The sequence below is a fragment of the Brassica napus genome, chromosome A2 (assembly GCF_020379485.1).
Source record: "Brassica napus cultivar Da-Ae chromosome A2, Da-Ae, whole genome shotgun sequence".
Classification (NCBI taxonomy): Eukaryota; Viridiplantae; Streptophyta; class Magnoliopsida; order Brassicales; family Brassicaceae; genus Brassica; species Brassica napus.
The window spans coordinates 25,520,543-25,544,516 of NC_063435.1; the positions used below are offsets into that span (position 1 = coordinate 25,520,543).

Here is a 23,974-nt window from a genome sequence, read left to right on the forward strand (position 1 = left end):
CCGTCTCTCTCCGCCGCTTACACCTTCTCTCGTTGTTGAGTCTCTGTAAAAGGTTTTTGTTTTGCTACCTGTTTTGTTGATTTTGAAAGTTTAGGATTTGGCTAGGATGACCAATGCTTAATTATTTCTGACACCTCTTGTATGAGGAGAGTCTGATAAACTCTTCATTGAGCACATTATGCAATACTCTGAGCCTTTAGTTTTGTTTCTTAATAATAGTTTTGGTTTTTACAAGTAGGATTTGAAATAAGGTTGTGGATGCGATGATTGTAAAAGTAATTCCTCGTACTGAATAGCCATTGGCTTGATAGACTCACATTACACCCATAGAATATGAGCATCTCCACCTTTTTTTAATAAGATTTTGAAGTTATATGCTTACTTATCTAACTAAACCAGTTTGAATTTTGTTTTTTTATCTATCAACTTGCTTCAATTTTTATTTAAATGTTGGTTACGGCGAGGTTTATTATTGCTTAATTATTTCTGACACCTCTTGTATGAGGAGAGCCTGATAAACTCTTCTTTGAGCACATTACGCAAAACTCTGAGCCTCTTTCTTCTTGAAAACGTTTTTTTTTTTGTAAATTCTTGTATGTCTTATGATTTACGTAAACATAATATTCCTTTTTGATTTGGAAAAAGGGTTGGGGTTGTGATGATTGTAAAAGTAAATTCCTCGTACTGAAAAGCCACTGGCTTTGTAGACTCACATTACACCCATAGAATATGAGCAACACCAGCCCCTTTTCATTATTTCTATTTCAATTGGACCATAATCATCAGAGTGCAATCTAGTGACATGCTTATGAATATTTTTTTGCCTTGTTGAATTCATTTTCTCATTGAATAAAAGGTTTTGATCACAATCTATTTGCTTATTCGTTGCATTCATGTTGCTGCAATGTCGTTGGTTTCTCTAGAACCAAGTTTCATGACTCTTGTCTCTTCACTATCTAAGCATCACATATTCTTACAAGCTCTCGTAATTACGAAGGATATACAGAAACTCCATATTTCGAACAGAGTAAACTTATAAATATCTTTCCAAAGAAAACTTATAAATATAGTTTAAGAATTGTAAGCTTATTCAGTCTTAATCATGGCATCTAATCGTTGTTTTTGATATCACTGAAAGAAGTCTTTTATTCTACATGTTAAATGGTGTCGTATTGTCTATGTAACAATTGTGATGCTTGTCTAAATGTCCCCTCGATTGGTTGCGCAGATGATTGATGTCCGTTTACGCTTATTTTTCACGTGGGTATCAGCCAAACGGGTTTGTTTATAGCTACTAGACTACTAGTAGCCCACATTCATACCTTCACGGTTAAAATTATATATTCATTTACATTAGTATTGCTATAACTTTGACTTATAAGTACGTTTTGTAAAATAACGAAACTTAAATTACTTATATGACGGACCAAAATCTATTGACTTGTTGAATAGCATTTGATATCTGACAATTAGATGATAAATCTAAATTCGGTAACATTTAATGCGATAGTGTTACGATTTGGTCTAAATGTGGCAGAAAGAAGTAATGTAAAAGTCTTTTTGAATTTTTGATTCTGATAACGATTCAAGTCAAGTTAGCTTCGCTCATAAGACTTTGTCAAGAAAACTGACAATGACATCTAGAAGTATTATATGTGTATTCTACATCTACGTATATGTACCCATGTGAATCGGTATTTCTTATAGCAGGTGCCAAATCTATTGCTTTCAATTTATATATTTTCCGTTAATAAATTATAACATAAACAAATAACTTTGAACGTTCGTTTTCTAGAAGCTCAGATTACAAGAATAAAAATGTATTTGATGCAACTCAGCATCAATGATTCATGATCTGTGATACTTGCTTTGTCAGCAATTACCTATGCATTTCCTGATAATGGGCTGCTTGGACTACGACTTAAAGCACACAAACAGCACATAATAAAACATAATTAACAGGTATAAAATAAAAATATTACATAAACATTACATGACTATTTAAGTAATTGAGCGCCAGCTTGTATTTTAGCTATATATATTCGCCATGTGTATCATGAAAACATGGTACTATGGGTTTGATTGGTAATGGCTGTAGCTTTAAAATTTTTGCTGTAGAAAAAAATCTGTAGATTTTTTGCTGTGGCTTTAGATTTTATTGCTGTAAAATTTTATGGAAAGCAGTAAACAATTGCTTTGGATATTTGGCTCTGCAGAGCAGTTGTACAGCTGTAAGTTATTTCAAAAGCTGTCATTTCAAAAAAAAAATTAAAGCTTGATTGCTCTGAATTTGGTGCTGTATAAATAATAGGGCTGTGGACAGCACCTACAGCAACTACCAATCACCCCCTATATCATTTCAAATGGTTGAACTGAAAAATATTTGTAGCCTTTTTCCGGGCAATTTTTTGTGTTCTCACTGTTCTGTCCGTAAAATATGTACTTTCATAAAATTAAAACCAATTTATCTAATTCTTCCAACTACAAAATCTTGATGACACGTTCATTGATTTACATCAATTAATCTACGAATAAAAAGTTTAAAAGTTTCTACATCAAAACGAAAATTCAATTTAGTGTATACAAATCTCATAAATCAATTGAAGTGAAATTTATTAAATGTTTTTGAATATTATTGAGATAAAAGAGTATGTTTTGATCTCTGAGTATGATAAATTCGATTGATTGATCATCATTTACAAAATGATTAGATGACAAGAAACAAACTACCGTTTTAAACCACAGTCTAAAACTTCCAATCACAATCAAAACACAAATGTTAAATGAAACATTCCTATCATAGCATTACAGTTTGTAGCTTCCAATAAAAATATTCAGTCCATATATTTAAAGGGGTAGTTTTGCAATGGGTCCAAAAACTAAATTGTGCAATTATTAGTATTTATTCTTTTTGGTTTATATTTATTCAAAATAGTTTTCGTTCTTTTCTGCACCTAAACTTATTAGCCAAAATATATATTATTGTTAATTGGTTTTAAATGTATAAAAGATCTGCACCAAGAACATCCGGATCAAGTAGCGGGATACGCTTCTAGAAAGTCCACGTTACGCTGTTTAATGCAAATGACACATTAAGCTTCTCCAATAAACAATTACTCAAAATTGTCATTCCCATGTGACAAAACCGCTTCACCTATATAAATAAGTTCATACGACAGTTAATAGAAGATGACAAACAAAACACCACCAAACAAAGAGAAGAATAAGAAAGAAAGTGATCATTCACACACAAGACTCAAGGGAGTAAGAGTAAGCTTCTAAAGAACATGGAGAAGATAACATCCACGGCTTCTTTTTCACCTAGCTTCAGCACTTACTCCGGTGATAACCTCGTCAAGATCGCCGAACGGGTCGGTGGCGACTATTATAAGGAGAAAGGAGACGACTCATTCGAGTTTGCGACTCTTCACACGGTTCACGAGACGGTGTCTTCTATAGTATTCCCGGTGTTCGATCAGAAACATGAAGATGTTTCGCCGGAAACGGTTGTGACTCCGTTGAAAGATCTCTTCCTCCGCGAGAACGAACAGTCGCCACCGCAGCAGACGTATTCATCTTCTGATGAGGAGGAGGAGGAAGATGAGCTAGACACGATCCCGGGAGAGATATACTGTCCATGGACGCCGGCGAGATCACCGGTGGAGATGACGTCTCCTTGTAGAAAGAGCAAATCGACAGGATCGTCTTCGACGTCGACATGGTCGAAGAGACGTTGGAGAATCAGAAACCTGCTCAAGAGAAGTCGCAGCGACGGGAAAGAAACACTAGAGTTCTTGAACTCGAACCCTGTTGACAACATAGATAAATCTTGTACTTCTTCTCCTTGTCCGAAGAACAAGGAGACGGTGAAGACGAAAAGCAAGAAGAAGGAGAAGGAGAAAGTTTCAGTTTCAGCACATGAGAAGTTTTACTTGAGGAACAAAGCAATGAAAGAAGAAGACAAGAGAAAGTCATATCTACCGTACAAGCAAGAACTTGTCGGACTTTTCTCCAACATTCACCGACACGGCAAAGTTTCTTCTCCGTTCTGATCTGATCCGTGACAACAACTAGAGTTTTGTTTGTTTGTGTTACTTTTCGTTTGTTTATTATCTTCAAAAATAATTTTATTTACAAAAAGATGCGAGTTCACATTTGTTATCTGATAAACTATTATATCGTAGCTTATAATCGATGTAGATTAGTATTTAATAATTTTTACGTCTTTAGATTATAATTTTTTCTTGTTCTGTACAGAGTTTCGATGAACTAAGTTTCATCATGTTCAAACCATGTTGTATATTTTATAATTTGGGTTCCGGATTTTATGCAAATATAGTTGCAGATATTACTAAACGTGAAACCATTGTAAAAAGAGGTTGCAAGTTGCGTTTTTTTTATTATTATTTAAGTGTGCATTTTTTTTTGGAACCACAATTTAAGTGTGCATTTGATGTATGGTTTGTTGAGGAAGAAAGTGGTTACAAAACACGAATGTAAATGAGGACAATAATTATGTATAAATGATCATAATAAATCCTACAACGACAAGTATACTTCATTTCTTTAGATTTTTTTTTTCTCCAAAGCATGAATGATAACTGGACAGTGTTTCCGTAAATGCACCATCTATTTAAGTGCAAAGTTTAGACTAGGGTCGTCTACATTATGTAAATTAAATGCAACCATTCCGTAGCTATGGAAAGTAGTACACATTCCTAACTGGGCTACGTAAATGTTATCTACCGACTGCGAATGAATGAACGAATGATAGTTTCTTGATAAAGTAATTGTCTCTTAGGACTTGACCTACTATAGAGTATCTACTCCATTCCGTAACTATATAAGTACAGATTCCTAACTGGATTATATCATTATTAGAGATCTAGTGCAGATATCATAGACGATTTTTTAAAAAATTCTTACGGTTGATTTATACTTTATACGGTTGGTTTATACTTTATAAGTATACATTTAAAATATAAATATATATGAAAGGTTAAGAATATAAATATATAAGAATCTATCTACAATTTTACTACCTTTTGGCATTTCTAGTTTTCTACTGAGTAGCTTCCGAAAGTCCATGGAGAGACCGAACTCATGCATGCTTTGTCTAACTGACATCATTGAATCCACTTTGTTCATAAGTCAACTTCTTTGTCTCTTTATATTTTGGTGAGAAATGTTCTTAGTGGGATTGGAAAATAGGTGAATAATTTACCAAAATAAATCTCCATTATTGCAAACGACAAATAGTACCTTGAGGACAATCACTCTGACCATCTAAATCTTGAAGCCATCTCGGATGAAAAGCAGCATAGTAAGATTGAGAACGGTTTTAAGCGTGGGGGCTTTGAGTGATGAGATTAGCTCAACTGTTCGTGGAAGAAGATCACTCTTCTTATCAAGGAGACACAAACACAATTCATCACTCGTTTGATAAAACATACTTGTATCATGTAATAGTGACACTGCTTCTTCTCTCACCAAATGACATTATTTCATATCTCACACAAATGATCAAGAATTGGCTCACTTAGTTATCTTGAAGAAGAAAAGTAAATGCTTTTAACGATACAAGGACTTGCTTTAACCTCTCCTTAGCCGCTTCATCAACCAAGATTCCTTCAGCATCGAATTGCTGAGGCGGCTGAAACGCATTGAGGGTGGTTTCTTGATGAAATGAAGATCAAGGAATACTCCAATTTTTCAAAGTAATAATACTAAGATCTTCATCCACCAAAATCTCCACCAATGCGAGATTATTAAAATTTTGTTTAACTATATCAAATTGTTAATTGAGGAATTTTTATCCAAATTATCTTGATGTGTTTTTACCAAGAAATCTTAAATAAACTAAATAAATCTTTATATCTCTTATTGGTTTGTAAGGAAAAAGAGTCAACCATGTTGAACGCTATGGTTTGTCGAGATGTCATCGGAATGTGACAAAACTAAGACTTCATGTAGTTTAGAGAATCTGCTGGGACGGTCTAAGTTCTTTTGGGAGCTCACTGAAATTCTCTGCGTCTAAATCGGATTGTAACATTGGTCTCTGCCCCATTTTCCACACAATCCCATCAGCCAGATGTTCTTTGTTTGGTGTCAACATTACGAAGTTTGGATCAGCTCTTTGGTAACTGCAAATGTCAGGAGACTTTATAATTAGAAAGATACAAAACATTGAAATGTGAAAACATATGAAAAGTGATTGCACTGACCTAGCTTCCCTTAAGTTATCAACGCGGAGACCGAACCCACATGCTGTTCTTCCAGTCCGATGATTATTAGTCGCTGCATCAAAAATGAGCTCAGCATATTTCATGTTTCATATACATATTATAGTCTAAGAGCTAATGGAAGATTGCTTATAGTTATGGAGGACTTACCTGTAATATTGAATGTGAAAGACGGGTTCCACCACGACTTGAACGCTAATGTGAGTGTTGAGCTTAGAGCTCCGACTTTACCCTGCATAATATGAGATTGTGAGTTTTATTATGAACCTTTCTTGATCCTAAAAAAAAGTAGTAAATGGTTTACCTTCAGCAAGAAGTTCTTATTGGCCTGCCAAGACGCAGCCATCTGCAGAGAAGAATCTGAGAGACTGTTTGATGTGTTGGAATCATCAACCCTTCAATACAAGACAAAGGTTAGAGCTATGTTACCATATAGAAAACATTAGTTACAATGTTTTCTTCTCATAGATGTTCACTACCTTGTTTGTAGCTCAAAACCTAAGTCAATGTAGTTTGTGATTCCAACTACTTTGTTTTCTTCAAAAGGATTTTTCACCTGTTCCAAGTCCAGTTAATGTTAAGCCACAAGTTGTGCTAAATTTATATATCAGTAGACTTAGTAATAGATGCATCACAAGAGCCGTACCTGCCTTTGACCACTAAATGTTGGTAGAACGAAGCAATAAACTGCATGTACAACAAGAATAACTGAATCAGCAAGACTAAGAATGCATTAATCACATAAATAATACAAAAGAAAATACTTATATCTAATTGGATAACAATATGGTAAGTGTTTGGGCTAAAGATCTGTACATATTGTCAGCATAACAACCATGTTTCATCTAGACTTTAAAAGTATGACCTGAGAGTTCCTCGCTAATTCAAGGCCAACGTTGAAAGAAGGGCTTAAGGGCATCTTTATTGGTGGGATGAAGAGAGAGAGGGAGAGAGTCCCTTGTTTTGCTTTTTTTTTTTTTTTTTTTTTTTGGTCATTAAAGAGTAAGGGACAGCCCTTAATTAAGGGCTTTTCCCTTCTCTTTCTTCCTCGGTTCCCACCCCCTTCCCCTAAGGGATACCTTAAGGGACCCCCAATACAGATGCCCTAAGGGGCTTCTTGAACCTAGTCCATAGCTAGCCGCACAACTCCAATTCCTTAGGTCTCTATATTTTTCGGTGTCTTTGCTTTTATCTAACACAAATTCACATTACTAGTGTTGGTACCACTTTCAATCAAATAATGCACATATTTTCCATATAACGGCCATATTGCACTCCCACTGTAAGTCTTCCCATCTTTCTTACCAGCCATGCATTCTTTGGCCATTCTTCCTTTGCTGGAATGTGGATTTAAAGGGTCAGCATTGCCTACGAAAAAGGTAAACAGGAAGCTGTAGAGAATAAAATAAATGTTGATGTGCTTACTACTAAAAGGAGAGACAATAGCTCCGAGAGACAAATTTGTTGAGGCATATCTCAACCCCACGATTCCATGTTCGTCAGATAACTTGTCACTACAGAAACAACATATCTTCATCTTCTAGAAAAACATAAAATCTATAAAACATTGCAGGCCTCTTCTCCTAAATGAAACTTACTTCTTTTTCGAAATCAAAGGGGAGACTACAAATGCTCCAATCCCATATTTAGGATAGAAACCAGAAGACCTCACCCGCAGAACCCTTGATGATAACAAAAAGAGTTATTTCAAAACGTTAAACTACTATAATGAGACAAGTTCCAAGAATATATGAAAGTAGAACGGAGTTTACGGATTGGTGGTCGACACAGAGAGGTCTACAAAAGTATGAGGATCATCAACATCACTGCACAAGTTCTTTTTTTTTTTTTTTTTTTTTTAATTTAAATTTATATATTATCCGACCCGCGAAAACGGGCAAATCAGATCCGGTTACAAACCCGCTTTGAACAAAATATCCAAATTCAAACTATTACAAACAAGCTTCGCCCGCCCACTAAACCCGGCACATTCCGCTAGTTCATTTTTCGAAATCCTTCAGAAACCGGTTGTTGTTCTCACCATTGACGATGAATCACAGAAATGTGAGGTTCTCCTTGTTGCCTCGGATGCCGGGAATTCCTGTGTCGTCTCCGGAGTAGCTAGCTCCCGGTGAACTCCACGAAGCATATAACCTTCACTGTCATGAAGCGCAAGACGAGCAATAGAAGGGAGATCCAAATACTTACCACGAGACCTTGCAAAGCCACCAAAGCCGGGTTTGTAATTAACGCCACACAGCGCATGAAACGCCACTCTAAACGAGCAAGCACTCGCTACTGCCGCCACCGAACCACTAAGCTTAAAACAACGGGCTGATAAGGAAGCAATACCAACCCGCAATCTTCATAACCTGCAAAGAAGAAAAGACCCGTCTACGAGGAGTCCAAGGGACCTCGAACGACCACGCACTGGGATGACGGAAACTTAAGATTGCTACCCCCAACACCTGCAAGACCCGACTGACCCAACCAGAATCTAACCAGTGAAACCAATCTCCGGTACAGAGAACCTGTACCGGTCTTCTCTGCGCTTCAAGAAACCCGCGAAGGGGACGAAGGAAAACAAGAAGCAGGCCTGAAACAAACTTCAACCGCAAGGTCAAAGCAAATCACGATAGGTGAAATGGGGATGGTTGAGCAAGGGAAGAGCAGCCACAAGAATGAGGGGAGCACAGCCATAGACGACAGACTCCAGACTACAAACCGCAGCTACACGCGCCAAACCACAGACGTGAAGCCACCACACAGCCACCACACCTCTATGCACGTGCCGGCGACGAAACCACCACCTTCCCTGAGCAAGAAGGAATCACTCTGACCAATCGACAAGACCACAAGCCGAAATGAGAGAGAAGCTCTGTACTCCTCTCCACAACGAAGAACGCTCTTCGAAACAACAAACACTACGACAACGGGGAGAGAGTCCACCACACCACCACACGCTTCCAAACCGAAGGCAACGACGGGATCTGCAAAGTAAAATTGAGAACCGCCATAGCCAAACCCTAAACGCCGACTTCGCTTGACCCCTACCCTCACAGCCTCACAGGAGCTCCAGATCGAAGCTTACCAACCACGGATCTAACCTCCCCGGAGCAGATTAGAGACCCCGCGGCGGAGCTGCGTCCAGAACTCCACGCATCTCGACGGGTCGGCGAAAGGGGACACAAACGGAGCAAAATAAAGAGAGGAAAGGGAGAGGGAGAAGCCTCCGGCGACCACGCGCCCGACTGACAGCCGCCGGAGCAGATCGGAGAAGATGAAGTAGAGAGAGGTTGGAGGTTTTTGATTTTAGAGAGAGAGAGGTCCCTGATTAACAAAAGTTATTCACTGCACAAGTTCATAAAAAGATGTTGAGCATTGTTCTTTTTGTTAAAAATAAAAGTTTAAAATCCATATGACATATATGTATTACCTTTGCCAGCGAAACGATGCATCTCCTTCTACTTTACCATCTACAGCGGATGAAACCTTTTTTACTATTTAAGGAAACTTAAAATTTGCACCATAGAGTGTTGTTATAAAAGACGAAGAGATTTCTAAAGGATACTGATGCAACCAAGTCCACATGAGGGTCATCAGTAGGCTTTAACATAAACTTTGCAGAAAAGTGATCTGCGTCTTTAACTTCAAAGTAATCCTCAAAGAGACATTTCAGTGCAAGCTTTCCAAAGAGCAAATCGTAAGATGATTCCAACATCCTGCATGCATCACCTCAACATTTGATTAAAAGCTGAACATATGCACGTACTCAAATACATCATGATGCCAGTGGAAATCAATAGAAGGCTTGAGTTTCCGTGTCCTTTATATATACGGTAGAAGATGATACCTGTTACGAGCTGAGAGAGGAGGGTAATCAAAGAGGGGAGGAACGAGCACCACAGGAGGCGGTTTGGCCAGACAGTTCCCCATTATCTAGAAGGAGAAGATTTGTGTATCAGATACTTCTACTTGAGCGTCTAAGAATCAAGTGCTGAAGGAGACGGTAATTAATTAGTAGTGAATGTGGAGGCGAAGAGCGGCGTAGTGTTTGATACGAGAATATAAGATAACTTTTATATAGGGAAAATTGGAAAAATGTGACACTTTGAACTTTTATTTGTCACAATAGGACTTCTGATATTTTGGGCAATTCTGGACAACTTTTACCCTTCTTTTACGATTAAAATAGTAAACTGAATTTTAAAAATGTTAAAAAATATGAAATCTATTGAAAACATAAGTATGACAATATATATGTTTAAATTTTTTTTTTTAAAAAAGTGGAATCATATTTTATTTTATCTTCTAGCTACAGTTAGAATACTCATTCTGGTCATCTACTTAGTCTAGAAATCAGATACTAAGTTTTATACATAGATATATCTTGGGTATACAACGTAAACTAGCATTTCTTATATATTCTAACCAAGCTATATTTCGAAATGTTATAATCAAGAAAGATGTCTTCAGTATACCTACAGCTTGATAACAATATATAGCCACAACTCAATAATATACCTTATCTAAATTATGTGCCATAACATGTTCTTCCTTTTACCTTATGTGACGCCTAAAGGAATAATATGTTTCTCAACTACTCTACTGTATTCTGCGTAAGGTAATATACATATTGTAGGCAAATCCGAAAAATATAAAAACTTCCATATTCGGTTAAAGATGTACTTTCCTAATTCTACACGAAATCTAATCTAAATCTCGCAGAGTATATTCTTTCCTAAGTCAAAAAAATGAAAAATCATCAAAATTGTTCTTTCCTCCACTCGAACCCGAGTTATTCAAGATAAAATTATACACATAAACCACTATACCACATATGATTCACGTTACTTTGATACGTATACTAGCTTATATACTAGAAAGTATAATAAAAAAATTAAAACTAATCCTGGATTGCTCCACGATTAATTTCTGAGTTTTGTATATATTGCATTTTCATATAATAGAGTCAAAAGTGACATTTAAAGTTTAACGCGAAATCATAAAGATCTTTCCGTAAATTTAAAAGTACTGGGGTGAACATTAAAGATATCCGTCTTATGCACAAGCCCTATACCGATGCCGCTTATAAGTATCTTCACAGCTGGGGACTTTAAGAATTCAAGCAACGCTTCCAGTGACCCTAGTGTAGACGCTTGTACATAAACTCCTTCACCGCTTTTGTCAATCCTGCTCAAAACTGACTCCATGTCTTCCATTGCCTGCTCCTTCATTGCTTCAATGTCATCATCAGGTTCAGTTACGTGCAGAGCAGTGCCAGCAATAGCGTGTTCAAGACCCTTTTTTAAACACAAACCAAAAAGGGAAACAGTATCATTAAATTTAACTGCAAAAACTAGCAACTAAGATAATTGTGGAGTCTGCTCAATCACCTGCGCTGTAATTTTTATACCCTGTGCAGCCTTTATTTCTTTATGATGCACATAAGTACCCTGAAACATCAGACAAAGAAATAAGAAAACAATTTAAATGAACCATATATGTGAAGAAAAACCAGTCAAAAGGACAAATGAAGTGGAGAATTTGAAAGTACCTTCACCCGTAGCTCCTTCATTGGATGAGGTGTCAGTAACGCTCTAATCGTTGTGACTATAGGTCCCTGAAACAGAAGAAGAAGAAATACTATTACTTTTCAAAGTTCTAAGTCTATCACTGTACCCAGTACATGACTTTTTTGGTTATAGATCACAAGGTTTATACTTGCCTGTAACCCACACACGACGATTTGATCACCTTCATGAAGTACACAGTTTACCAACACAACATCAATCGTTGTTCCATGGCCTTCTATAACTTTGACCTCCAGGACAGTACACTGTTCGACCATTTTAAAATAGGGTTAAGAATTATCATACTGAAGTAGTTAGGAATTCTCAATAGATTTAGAGATTCTATGGTTTGTGGCTCCAACCCATGCGTTATGTCAACCACCAAAATTGCAAGGTCGCACAAACTTGAACCCCTTGACCACAGATTCATGAAGGACTCGTGACCAGGTGTATCAATAACCAATAGACCTGGCACCTTAAGTTTTCGCACCAACAAAGAGGAAGAACACTTGGATTTCGTTGTATCTTCACTGAAATCAAAGAGGAAGATGAAAAAAGCGATTCGAAACTATGGGTAGATGAAACTCCAACGAAGAGCAAGGGTGTAACAGCCCGATCCCCCGGCGTCCGACCGGGGTTATCGAAGGGGCGTTATGGACACGTGTCTACTCATTTAGACAACCCTACGTGTCCCGTTACTGGTCCCGAGAGACGAGCGCATAACCTTCTTTGAAATACCGTCACACCCACATCCATATACTTCTACTTACAGTCCTGCGCACAGGGAAAAAATGGAAATGGAGGGGGTGAGCAACAAGTTACTCAGTGAAGTGGCTCTAGACCAGCCTGCCCGCACGACACTCTATACTACTCTATGCGGGAACTAGGACTGACTAGCCACTACAATCACTTAATGCATTTTATCATTTCCTATCACCATCTGTAATTTCTACACACACTTCCATTCATTTCTAACAACCTAGTAATCAATCAATACAATGATCTCACTCATTGCCACGCACGCCATCCCTAGACTTAACCGACTCATCTTACTAGTCCGACTCGATCCTATGACTTCTTTAACTTCCTGTACCCGACCATGAGCTAGAACCCTACAATGCATATCCTTTTCATCTTTTCATCTTTTCATCTTTTCCTCTTTTCCTCTTTTCCTCAGTGGGTAGCCCCCCACTAGGCTTCTACCCCATACTCATGTGGATTCGCCACATCTCCTATGGGTGCCTCCATATTCATGTGGATTCGCCACATCTCCTATGGATACCTAGCGTGGACTACTTACCCCACCTACTTTCCTTAGACTCTCTATATGCTTTCCCACCCATGCTTAACCTTAACAACGTTCTTTCATACTTTCACTTATCCTTTCACTTCCTTATCGCTTTCACTTAACCCTTTCCATTCCCAATTACTTCCCCTTTTCATTTCTACTTGTACTTGGACTCAATCACTAGACGCCACCCGTTATCGGTGTCACACAATACACATTGCATTCAAGTTCTACTTCAATAACTTTTATAATCATTGCTCATCTATCATCCTAGCATTTATTTCTCTCTAGCATCCTAACTTCAATCACAACCACACATGGGACAACACAACCAAACATAAAAGAATCAACTACCAATCAGCCATTACCACAACAATTCAATTCAGTTCATCAAGTCCCATTTATCAATATGAGGGTTCTTATGCATCATGATCCATTCATCTATCATCCTAGCAATACCATGTACTATCAACCTAACTCCCAAACAGGGTCTAATCAAACCTAACCCCAACATATAGGAGTATACAGGACCATGAAAGAAGGTTGGGTTCGAAACACTCCACCTTAGCCTAGATCTGGATCCGGATCTGGGAACAAGAGACAAGAGGGAGGAGATCTGAACAGATCTGGAACAAGTAAACAAGAGAGAGACGAGATCTGGTCACCACCACAACACCACACAGCCACCACCATCACCACACTCGGACGATCACCCCACCACCCCTTGGACGTCCACCACCACCACCACTGGCGGCTCGGCTTGCTCTTGGGGGGCTCGCGGCAAGGAGAGAGAAGAGAGATCACGGAGAGAGAAAGAGAAAGAGAGGCATGAGAGAAGAAGAGAAAAGGAAAAGAGAAGCTTGACGGCTAGGGTTTCCTAGTCTCTCTAAATCTCTGCAGAGCTTCGCTCAAGTTTCAGAAATGAGAGAAAAGAAGGGGCTGCATCTCTTTTTATAGGAAAGGGTGAAGGGAACCCTAGGTTTTTGTCAAATGGGCCGTAGAGAAGCCCAATCTTTTATGATAATTTGTGGGCCATGAACCGGGCCGTTACAATTCTCCCCCACTTGAATGGAATTCGTCCCCGAATTCTGTGTGTCGGTAATCCAACTTAACATCCCAAACCCAAATGGGTAACAACTCGTCCTTTGAAATCTAATGGTTCATGCAACAGGCCAGGTTCCATATTCCTCACAGAGATCCAACGTCTTCTTAAATCCCCATCGATTCTCCAACCGCGTTCTCATCCCTAGATTGCTTTCATCTCATATGCATTTCCATATCACCACCACTCTTGTCGACGTAATTCTCTAATGGTCATGTACCTCTTCTATCCTTTCATAAAGCAGCTTATCATCAACAATTATATCTGCTAAGCGGTTTCCTAGATCATCTCAGGCTCGAGATTCTGATCTCCCCCACTTTGGTCCAACATAAGGGATTCAACATGGTTGTTCATACAATTCTCATAGGGGATATCCATTTGCTCGACTCGTAGCTAATGTCTTGCATGGATTCAACTAATATCAGCTCCATTAACCTACTTCCTCTCTAAGCTCAACACACATGTACACCACATAGGTTGATTGCGATATCCTTGGCGACCCAACAACAAAAATATATTGTTATCATGTTCCATTTCCATTTGACACATACAACTCTTGCATCAATCATATACGGCCTTACACCCCACTGTTCTCAACTAACAAATCTCGACTGCAAAGCTCCATTAAAACCCTCTTTATCTTTACCCATGGCAGTTCCTCTTCGAATTCTGATAAATATGTCTGCTGCCCACTATAATGCCCATTGCGACCAATAACTTGTCCCATGGTCTCTTCCTTCACCGTTGCGTGGTACCCAACCACATCTCCGTTGATTAACTTAGCGAGCACTTCATCTCATGAAACTTAACAAGCTACTCCCAAATACCGTCACACTCTTCGGTGGAATAGAATATTGTGTCTTCGATCATCACTATCGCGTGCTTATCTTAATACGCTTGCGGCATCGTACATCCACTTCACATGAACATGTTGCGCATCAGTTGATCTAAAGACACACTTCTACAATTGGTAATGTCCATTACCAACTCATAATGTTGTCTCCTGGATGTTTTTCTTTGATATCAGAATCTGGCAATACCGTAATGTCAAATCGCTCTTAGTGAACTCCAAAGCTACTTGCTGTAGGTTCCAACAACTCAACGAACTATATGGTGCTAACCAATATGGTTCCTTTGACTAGACAATGTTCTGTATTTCCGCTCTATGGTGTATGCACTATTTCAGTTCCATGGGTCCTTAAAAAAAATGCTCAAAAGCGTTTGCATACCCGGCGACTGCAGCAATGGTATCCAATACTTAGAGTTTTCACTTCCAAATACAAATCATTCTCCTTTACACTTAACTCTTAAGCTTACAACATCAAGATAGCTTATATCCATATCCTAATCTTTATTCCATTACGGACTACTCTCCTCTCCTATCGAGGATTATGAGTACATGCCAATACAATACATTAACTCCATGTGCTTGGTCACGGTCTGCTTTCCTAGCTCTCTTCCTATTCATTAATCTTTGACCTCCGTATAGATTCTCGCTAAGCCCCGATGCTATCCCTAACATACTGCAACATCCCCGAACACTGGTACACCTCTAAATACGCATCCCAAAATTCTGTCACTTCATATCATTCCAAACTCCAACCCCAGCAGGTCCTGACTTGGTGTTTAGCTACTCCGCACCGAACATATCCTCATCCTTGAGTCCTTCGGTCTGACCATGTTTTCCTTGATGAACGAACCTCCTATCATAGTCCTACTGGTTGTACTAGTAGTATGCTCCCATCCATTATATCCTAGTGTGGTTCTTCTCGCACTTCCGTTCTTGTCACAACGAAACCGCCTTGTGGTAATGGCGATGTCGCAAGTTCCCCTTGGCTCTGAGTATGTGATGCTTGGTTAGCCTATGATCTTCTTACAACCAAAACTATAACTCTGCACGTAATCTTGATTAGCTCATGATCCCAGTAATCTTGCACGTCACAACTATTCTTCAAATCGTTTTCATTTCCTTCAGGAAGCGGTGAATCAGTTCTTTCTCCCTTAGAGGGTGCCCAACAAATCTCCTCGGGGGATTACATCCTTATTGTATTCTCTTACATACATGTCTCTCTGGTCGTTACTGATTGTCGAAGACATCTTTCAAGTAGACATCCGATCAGAACCATACTAGAAGTATAAATATAGTGGGTGGTTTTGAAATCGTTTTCAGATCTTTTAGGAGAATCAAAACTTTCACAAACTCTTTTCTTTTTAATGAAAACAAGTTTTTTTTTTTAAACGTCGGAAATGCTGATCCCTTAGGACAGAACTAAGGGATCTTATCCCGCTCTGATACCAATTGTAACAGCCCGATCCCCCGGCGTCCGACCGGGGTTATCGAAGGGGCGTTATGGACACGTGTCTACTCATTTAGACAACCCTACGTGTCCCGTTACTGGTCCCGAGAGACGAGCGCATAACCTTCTTTGAAATACCGTCACACCCACATCCATATACTTCTACTTACAGTCCTGCGCACAGGGAAAAAATGGAAATGGAGGGGGTGAGCAACAAGTTACTCAGTGAAGTGGCTCTAGACCAGCCTGCCCGCACGACACTCTATACTACTCTATGCGGGAACTAGGACTGACTAGCCACTACAATCACTTAATGCATTTTATCATTTCCTATCACCATCTGTAATTTCTACACACACTTCCATTCATTTCTAACAACCTAGTAATCAATCAATACAATGATCTCACTCATTGCCACGCACGCCATCCCTAGACTTAACCGACTCATCTTACTAGTCCGACTCGATCCTATGACTTCTTTAACTTCCTGTACCCGACCATGAGCTAGAACCCTACAATGCATATCCTTTTCATCTTTTCATCTTTTCATCTTTTCCTCTTTTCCTCTTTTCCTCAGTGGGTAGCCCCCCACTAGGCTTCTACCCCATACTCATGTGGATTCGCCACATCTCCTATGGGTGCCTCCATATTCATGTGGATTCGCCACATCTCCTATGGATACCTAGCGTGGACTACTTACCCCACCTACTTTCCTTAGACTCTCTATATGCTTTCCCACCCATGCTTAACCTTAACAACGTTCTTTCATACTTTCACTTATCCTTTCACTTCCTTATCGCTTTCACTTAACCCTTTCCATTCCCAATTACTTCCCCTTTTCATTTCTACTTGTACTTGGACTCAATCACTAGACGCCACCCGTTATCGGTGTCACACAATACACATTGCATTCAAGTTCTACTTCAATAACTTTTATAATCATTGCTCATCTATCATCCTAGCATTTATTTCTCTCTAGCATCCTAACTTCAATCACAACCACACATGGGACAACACAACCAAACATAAAAGAATCAACTACCAATCAGCCATTACCACAACAATTCAATTCAGTTCATCAAGTCCCATTTATCAATATGAGGGTTCTTATGCATCATGATCCATTCATCTATCATCCTAGCAATACCATGTACTATCAACCTAACTCCCAAACAGGGTCTAATCAAACCTAACCCCAACATATAGGAGTATACAGGACCATGAAAGAAGGTTGGGTTCGAAACACTCCACCTTAGCCTAGATCTGGATCCGGATCTGGGAACAAGAGACAAGAGGGAGGAGATCTGAACAGATCTGGAACAAGTAAACAAGAGAGAGACGAGATCTGGTCACCACCACAACACCACACAGCCACCACCATCACCACACTCGGACGATCACCCCACCACCCCTTGGACGTCCACCACCACCACCACTGGCGGCTCGGCTTGCTCTTGGGGGGCTCGCGGCAAGGAGAGAGAAGAGAGATCACGGAGAGAGAAAGAGAAAGAGAGGCATGAGAGAAGAAGAGAAAAGGAAAAGAGAAGCTTGACGGCTAGGGTTTCCTAGTCTCTCTAAATCTCTGCAGAGCTTCGCTCAAGTTTCAGAAATGAGAGAAAAGAAGGGGCTGCATCTCTTTTTATAGGAAAGGGTGAAGGGAACCCTAGGTTTTTGTCAAATGGGCCGTAGAGAAGCCCAATCTTTTATGATAATTTGTGGGCCATGAACCGGGCCGTTACAAAGGGTTCTCTCTGTTGAACCCTAAATCGCCATGGAAGGGGCTTTCTTCTACGGTGGAGAAGAGGAGGAGAAAAATAAATTAGGGTATTGGCCAAAAAATTCCCCTTTTGTTATTTTTTTTTTAAGTTTTGTTATTTTTATTTAAAATATTTACCCATTTAAAATATATTACGAAAATTTTAATATATAATTTTAATTCTACTTAATTGGTAAATTAAGGGTAGTTTGGTATTTACAGGAACAAAAATCTTATTTTCATAAAAAATCTTCTACAAATCTTAGTGTGACAAATCCAAGTTCAAAGTGTCCTTTTTTCCCAATTTTCTCTTTTATATAATGTAAACTTTCTTAACTACCTAAAGTAATATCTTTAGATTTACTTGTTTATCAAGTTAGAGTCTTGATCTTCAAGTTTTTTTTTAAATCTTTTTTTTTTAAATCTTTTTTTTTTAAATCTTTATATATGGGTTTAAGGGTTTTACAATTTTGGTTTGCAAATATATATATTGCTATCTAACGTTTTTTCAACACACTTTCTTGTTGTGTTTGAATCTTTCAACCACCTAAAATACAGATTAATAAACTCAACCGACTAAAAGAAAAAAAAAACATGAAATTAAATAGTTATTACTATCCACTCGGATTTTTTTATTTCAAAGGATGGGTTGTCATCATTGTGACTATTACTATACAAAAGACATGATTTTTTTCATTATTTGATTAGCATGACTATTCGAAAAATCTTGCAAATTCTTTTTGTAGTTACTATAGTCAACCTATTGAGTAAAAAAACTATTGAGAAAGCTGATGCAAGGTCCGAGAGTGTGCATGGCCGCATGGAAATTGGAACTCGCGGACAAATGCTGATTTATTTTTCTTTTTGGCAAATAGGCTGATTATATGGTTTTTTTTCCGACAAACGACTGATTAGATGTTTTTTTTGGCTGATTAGATGTTTTTTTTTTGGTAAAATGTAAATATATTATTACCAATTTTCGTTTTTGACAGAATTACAGAGAATAACGCGAAGCAGAAAACAAGAAAAACTAAACAACGACTCAATTTAGAAGCAAAAGCCAGACAAACACACTACCACAACTGCAGTCCCGGAGTCGACTAATTCGCACCAACAACTTGCCGCAAAAAGATGAACCAAGTTCAACCGAGAGCCGGAACCCGGTAATTTTGACCTCCCCGATGAATCCACTCTTAAAGATAATGGCCCACCTGAGAACAGCTCGCCGATAGCGTCAAATCACCTGACCACAAAACAAACAGCAACAGCAGCGACCTAACACAGTTTCAACAACCAAATCGAGCTTTTATTTTGCCCGGATGCGACATGTACATGGTGCCGATCCGAGGAAAACAGGCCGCAACCTCTGTACTCCATAACCTAAGCCCAACCTGCACACAATTGCCTCCCTCACCACCACAAGAAGCTCAAATAAGCCCATGTAGTGCTGGGATGTGAGCGAAGACCGAACGCAAGCTGTGACAGTCAAAGACACGAGAACCATCACACGTCCGTAGCCATCGAGAACCGACGAACTGAAACTGGAGCTGCTAAAGCCATCGCTTGCACCAGCAAGCATGAAATGAAGAACAAGGCTAATTCCCAACCGAAACCCACTGAATTCGACAACACTACAAGAGGTGCCGACTTCGGATAGAATCAAGCCGGGAGAACAGATCATGAACCGCGAAGAGGAGGTTCGACGTGAGGAAGAAGAGCACACGGCCACTGAGACGGCATAGACGACCATCCTTTAAACCACGAGCTAGACCTTGCACGAGCCAGCCACTGAGCTTGAGCACCAACCCTACTGCGTGTTCAAACCCACAACCCGCCGCCGTGGTAGAAGGATCCACCGGCACACACCACACCAATAGAAAGAGAACCCGAGCTCAACGAAAAAACGAGAGCCGAGAAACTCGATCCCAAGCCGAGCGACCCCTTGGACCTGTAGCGGCGAACCGCCGTTGACCCGTAGAAGCCACGCCGACCCTCCCACTCGAAGACAAAGGAAAGCTAGACGAGATCAAACCGTGAAAAATCGATCTCGATCCAACCCAAAAAACCGACTACAGCCACCACCAACCTCTTAACCCACTCGCCGAAACCATAGAGAGACGGAGAGACCACCGGAGAAGAAGCGCCTCTGCAGCGGAGCACTCACCGGCGTCAAACCCTAGCCCACGACTCCGTGCATATCGAAGGTAAGAAGACTGGTGAAGCGGCGGCAGCAAAACGAGAAGGGCAATAGAAAGAGGGCCTCCGGACGCCGGTACGCGCCGTCACACGCCGTTTGAGCTCCGGGGGAATCAGATCTCAGAAAGTCGTCTCCAAGAGATAAGGTGGAGAGAGAAAATCTATTGTTCGGGTGTTTTAAGATTCTGGCTGATTAGATGTTAGAGAATGATATATATATATATATATACTAGAATCAAACTCAAATAAGTGTGAAGCGTGATGGATTCCCGCAAAGTTCTAGATGTTTAGTCTCATGAATTTGCACATTTTCGGCCTATAGTATTTCATATATAATATAAGGAGTAGACGTTGGACTTTATTTATGGTTACCCACGTGATCAACCGGATGATTCAAAGACGACTTAATCAAATTAAAATTATTTTAAAGAATCGCTATAAATTCCTGCACATGAATCCATCATCAACTTGCTCGTCTAAATATCACAAAACTATGTTTATAGATATTTATATCATAGTTGTTGAAATTATAATAATATCTTTTAGGATGATGGACCTTTTTCCCTTATTTTAATCCTTAAAACTACAGTATACTATTAACTTGCCAACGAACATGAGGCAACGACTTCATGATCATTATTATAGGAGAAATGCTTAGCTCTTTGCATCTACTAACAACATGGCGACTTCCAAATTTACCTTTTTCATCATCCTTTTTCTTTTAGGCCTTACTGAGAAATCCTCGACCGCATCGCGTATAAACTCTCGCAAGAGTTGCAATTTTCCGGCTGTTTATAACTTTGGAGATTCAAATTCAGATACTGGAGCTATATCTGCGGCTATAGGAGAAGTTCCTCCACCAAACGGAGTTGCCTTCTTTGGAAGATCTGCGGGGAGACATTCTGATGGCCGTCTCATTATAGACTTCATTAGTAAGTGTGTCTTTGATATGTAACATTTAGTTTATTACAACCTATAAACAGTATTTGTAATGAATTTTTTGCAGCCGAGAATCTGACGTTGCCGTATCTAACACCTTACTTGGATTCGGTTGGAGCTAATTATCGGCATGGGGCTAATTTTGCGACTGGCGGCTCTTGCATCCGCCCGACCGTTGCTTGTTTTAGTCAGTTCCATCTTGGAACTCAAGTGTCCCAATTCATACATTTCAAGACTCGCACATTGTCTCTCTATAACCAAACCAACCGTGAGTTAAACCGGTTGAGCATTCCAATTACCAAACCGGAATTGAAAATGATTTCCTATTTGTGAAACAGGAAAAACTCCATTCTGCAAAGGAGTCCTTGCACGGCCTAAAGATTTCTCAAAGGCTCTTTACACTTTCGATATCGGTCAGAATGATCTCGCCATCGGGTTCCAAAATATGACAGAGGAACAACTCAAAGCATCTATACCGGCAATCATCGAAAGCTTCACTACTGCTATAAAAGTAAGTATCTAAATGATCGGTATGGTTTTTATTTGGGATCTCTTGTAACTTAATATACCGGTTATATCATAAAGTTAAATACTCCCTCTGTTTATATTTTGACACTTTCACACATAAAAAATAATAAACTAAAACTGTAAATAAATAATTTTTATGATTATCTATTTCTTGCAATATTAAAATGATATTTATTTTTTTTGAAATCTACATTTTATCTAATAAAATTACATAGAAAACATAAAAATGTATTTTTGTGTTAGTAATCTAAAATTATTAATTACGTCATACCTATACTACTTGGTATATATTTCTTTAGTTGTTGTACAAAGAAGGAGCAAGATTCTTCTCAATTCACAACACCGGACCAACGGGCTGTTTACCCTATCTTCTGAAATCATTTCCAGCTACACCTCGAGATCAGTATGGTTGCTTGAAGCCTCTAAATAATGTGGCAATTGAGTTCAACAAACAACTCAAGCAGAAAATCTCTGAACTGAACAAAGAGTTACCTTCTTCTCTCTTAACTTACGTTGATGTCTACTCAGCTAAAAACCATTTGATCATCAAAGCAAAGAATCTTGGTAAATACTAAACGCAAATTTCATTAGACCAAACATTCCCAATTACCCGGTTCTCCTTAAGGTCATTAACATATCTCATAATCTTCTGTAATTTCAGGTTTTGTTGATCCTTTTGATTATTGTTGCGTTGGGGCGGTCGGGCGTGGAATGGGATGCGGAAAGACAATATTTCCAAATGGAACAGAACTTTATAGTTCTTCCTGTCAAAACCGACAAAATTTCATAAGCTGGGATGGTATACATTGCTCGGAAACCGCGAATATGCTAGTCGCAAATCGGATCCTCGATGGATCAATATCCAATCCGCCTCTCCCAACCCAAAGAGCTTGCAAGCTTACGGAAAATGTAGTTGGCAAAATATGAATTAATAAATGTTTAAGAATAGCCGAATGGTTTGATTTTGCCGTTATAATCATTGTCGACTGTTGGACGGTGTTTTTTTTTTTTTTTTTAATTCTATCATTAAGGAACGAAGAGAATATTATCTATTATTTCCTCCGTTTCAATTTTTTTTGTCATCATTCCCTCTGTTTCAATATATAAGATGTTTTAGATAAGTTTTATTATTTCATATATGATAATTGAACAAATTTATATATTTTTAGTTTTATCAAAACAGTGTCGTTAATTGTATTTTTTCTTTCTATTTATAATTAAGCAAATTGAATTTTAATTATGTTTGAATGATATTTTGATGTTTCAAAATATACGATGTTTTCATATTTCAATGTGTAGTTAAACTTTATCAAAAACTATGTAACCAATGATATTTTGTATTTTATTTTGTAATTGACTGAATAATTTGTAGTTTATATTTTAATGATATTTTTTTAAATAAAAAAATAAGTTTTTTAATAATTATGCATTAACCTAAAATTTCATGTATTTTAAAACAGAGGGAGTAGTTTTCTTAATATTTGTGCATGTATAAAATATCATCTAATATGAAACATCATCATTATTCAATACTCTTTCTATTTCCAAATATAAGATGTTTAAAGAGCTTTTAATGTTTTGATTTGTTAGATGTTCCATTAATTATTTAACATTATTAAAAAATTTGTAACCAATTTTATTTAGTAGTCTATTTTTTATTTTGTTGAATATTTTATAGTTATCATTTTAATATATCTTTTAAATCAAAAAATAATTTTTTCAATATGCGTGTTTTAGATGAAACATTTTATATTTAAAAACGGAGGAAGTAACTTGTTGGTTTAATCATTTTTGTTCTTTATTTTCTTTTAACTCAAAGGGCAATCATCGGAAGCTTCACTACTGCTATGAATAGTGATATATGGTGTTTTATACATCTTGTATATATGCTTTTAAATTGGTTTTCAAGTCTTTATCGTGTCTTTCTAGTCCTTTTCGAGTCATTACAGGTCTGGAGTTGCATTGGATGGGAGATGGACCAGCTGGAACAAAAGAAGCAGCAAACAGTGCAATTTGGTGGTTTTCACGCAGAACAGTCTTGATGACTGTTCCA

The 23,974-nt window shown here is 38.4% G+C and overlaps 4 protein-coding genes and 4 non-coding genes across 8 annotated transcripts; 6 read left to right on the top strand and 2 right to left on the bottom strand.

The window, feature by feature from the left end:
- Nucleotides 1–99: 99 nt before the first annotated feature.
- LOC125589616 lies at nt 100–195 on the top strand. Its single transcript, XR_007325793.1, has one exon. It is a non-coding gene; the product is annotated as a small nucleolar RNA snoR1 (small nucleolar RNA).
- A 59-nt stretch (nt 196–254) lies between these two features.
- On the top strand, nt 255–342 carry LOC125589644. Its single transcript, XR_007325817.1, has one exon. It is a non-coding gene; the product is annotated as a small nucleolar RNA snoR8a (small nucleolar RNA).
- A 116-nt stretch (nt 343–458) lies between these two features.
- LOC125589619 lies at nt 459–554 on the top strand. The gene has a single exon (XR_007325796.1). It is a non-coding gene; the product is annotated as a small nucleolar RNA snoR1 (small nucleolar RNA).
- A 95-nt stretch (nt 555–649) lies between these two features.
- Nucleotides 650–738, top strand: LOC125589645. Its single transcript, XR_007325818.1, has one exon. It is a non-coding gene; the product is annotated as a small nucleolar RNA snoR8a (small nucleolar RNA).
- A 2,433-nt stretch (nt 739–3,171) lies between these two features.
- On the top strand, nt 3,172–4,356 carry LOC106424653. Its single transcript, XM_013865414.3, has one exon. The coding sequence runs from the start codon at nt 3,288–3,290 to the stop codon at nt 4,050–4,052; it is 765 nt and encodes a 254-aa protein (XP_013720868.1). The 5' UTR covers nt 3,172–3,287; the 3' UTR covers nt 4,053–4,356.
- Nucleotides 4,357–5,974: 1,618 nt separating this feature from the next.
- Nucleotides 5,975–7,569, bottom strand: LOC106424635. Its single transcript, XM_048753384.1, has 7 exons — nt 7,467–7,569; nt 6,889–6,929; nt 6,722–6,798; nt 6,547–6,637; nt 6,393–6,474; nt 6,225–6,297; nt 5,975–6,143 (listed from the first exon to the last, which is right to left on the bottom strand). The coding sequence occupies exons 1-7, from the start codon at nt 7,567–7,569 to the stop codon at nt 5,975–5,977; spliced, it is 636 nt and encodes a 211-aa protein (XP_048609341.1).
- LOC125585046 (eukaryotic translation initiation factor 5B-like) lies at nt 7,461–20,008 on the bottom strand. Its single transcript, XM_048753387.1, has 6 exons — nt 19,591–20,008; nt 19,470–19,501; nt 11,971–12,081; nt 11,800–11,865; nt 11,639–11,698; nt 7,461–11,545 (listed from the first exon to the last, which is right to left on the bottom strand). The coding sequence occupies exons 1-6, from the start codon at nt 20,006–20,008 to the stop codon at nt 11,246–11,248; spliced, it is 987 nt and encodes a 328-aa protein (XP_048609344.1). The 3' UTR covers nt 7,461–11,245.
- On the top strand, nt 19,972–23,032 carry LOC106414359 (GDSL esterase/lipase At3g27950-like). Its single transcript, XM_048744978.1, has 5 exons — nt 19,972–21,386; nt 21,461–21,661; nt 21,732–21,904; nt 22,221–22,485; nt 22,583–23,032. Exons 1-5 carry the CDS (start codon nt 21,134–21,136, stop codon nt 22,846–22,848), a joined length of 1,158 nt encoding a protein of 385 aa, XP_048600935.1. The 5' UTR covers nt 19,972–21,133; the 3' UTR covers nt 22,849–23,032.
- The last annotated feature ends 942 nt before the right edge of the window (nt 23,033–23,974 follow it).

Coding starts and splice junctions, on each gene's coding strand:
- LOC106414359 (XM_048744978.1), top strand. CDS start 21,134: ATGGCGACTTCCAAATTTACCTTTTTCATCATCCTTTTTCTTTTAGGC. Junction 21,387..21,460: donor TCTCATTATAGACTTCATTA/GTAAGTGTGTCT, acceptor AATTTTTTGCAG/CCGAGAATCTGACGTTGCCG. Junction 21,905..22,220: donor GCTTCACTACTGCTATAAAA/GTAAGTATCTAA, acceptor ATATTTCTTTAG/TTGTTGTACAAAGAAGGAGC.
- LOC106424635 (XM_048753384.1), bottom strand. CDS start 7,569: ATGGCCAAAGAATGCATGGCTGGTAAGAAAGATGGGAAGACTTACAGT. Junction 6,930..7,466: donor GCATTATTTGATTGAAAGTG/GTACCAACACTA, acceptor TTGTACATGCAG/TTTATTGCTTCGTTCTACCA. Junction 6,298..6,392: donor TTTCACATTCAATATTACAG/GTAAGTCCTCCA, acceptor TTTTTGATGCAG/CGACTAATAATCATCGGACT.
- LOC106424653 (XM_013865414.3), top strand. CDS start 3,288: ATGGAGAAGATAACATCCACGGCTTCTTTTTCACCTAGCTTCAGCACT.
- LOC125585046 (XM_048753387.1), bottom strand. CDS start 20,008: ATGGTCGTCTATGCCGTCTCAGTGGCCGTGTGCTCTTCTTCCTCACGT. Junction 19,502..19,590: donor TTTCCTCGGATCGGCACCAT/GTACATGTCGCA, acceptor TTTTGTGGTCAG/GTGATTTGACGCTATCGGCG. Junction 11,546..11,638: donor GTATAAAAATTACAGCGCAG/GTGATTGAGCAG, acceptor TGTTTAAAAAAG/GGTCTTGAACACGCTATTGC.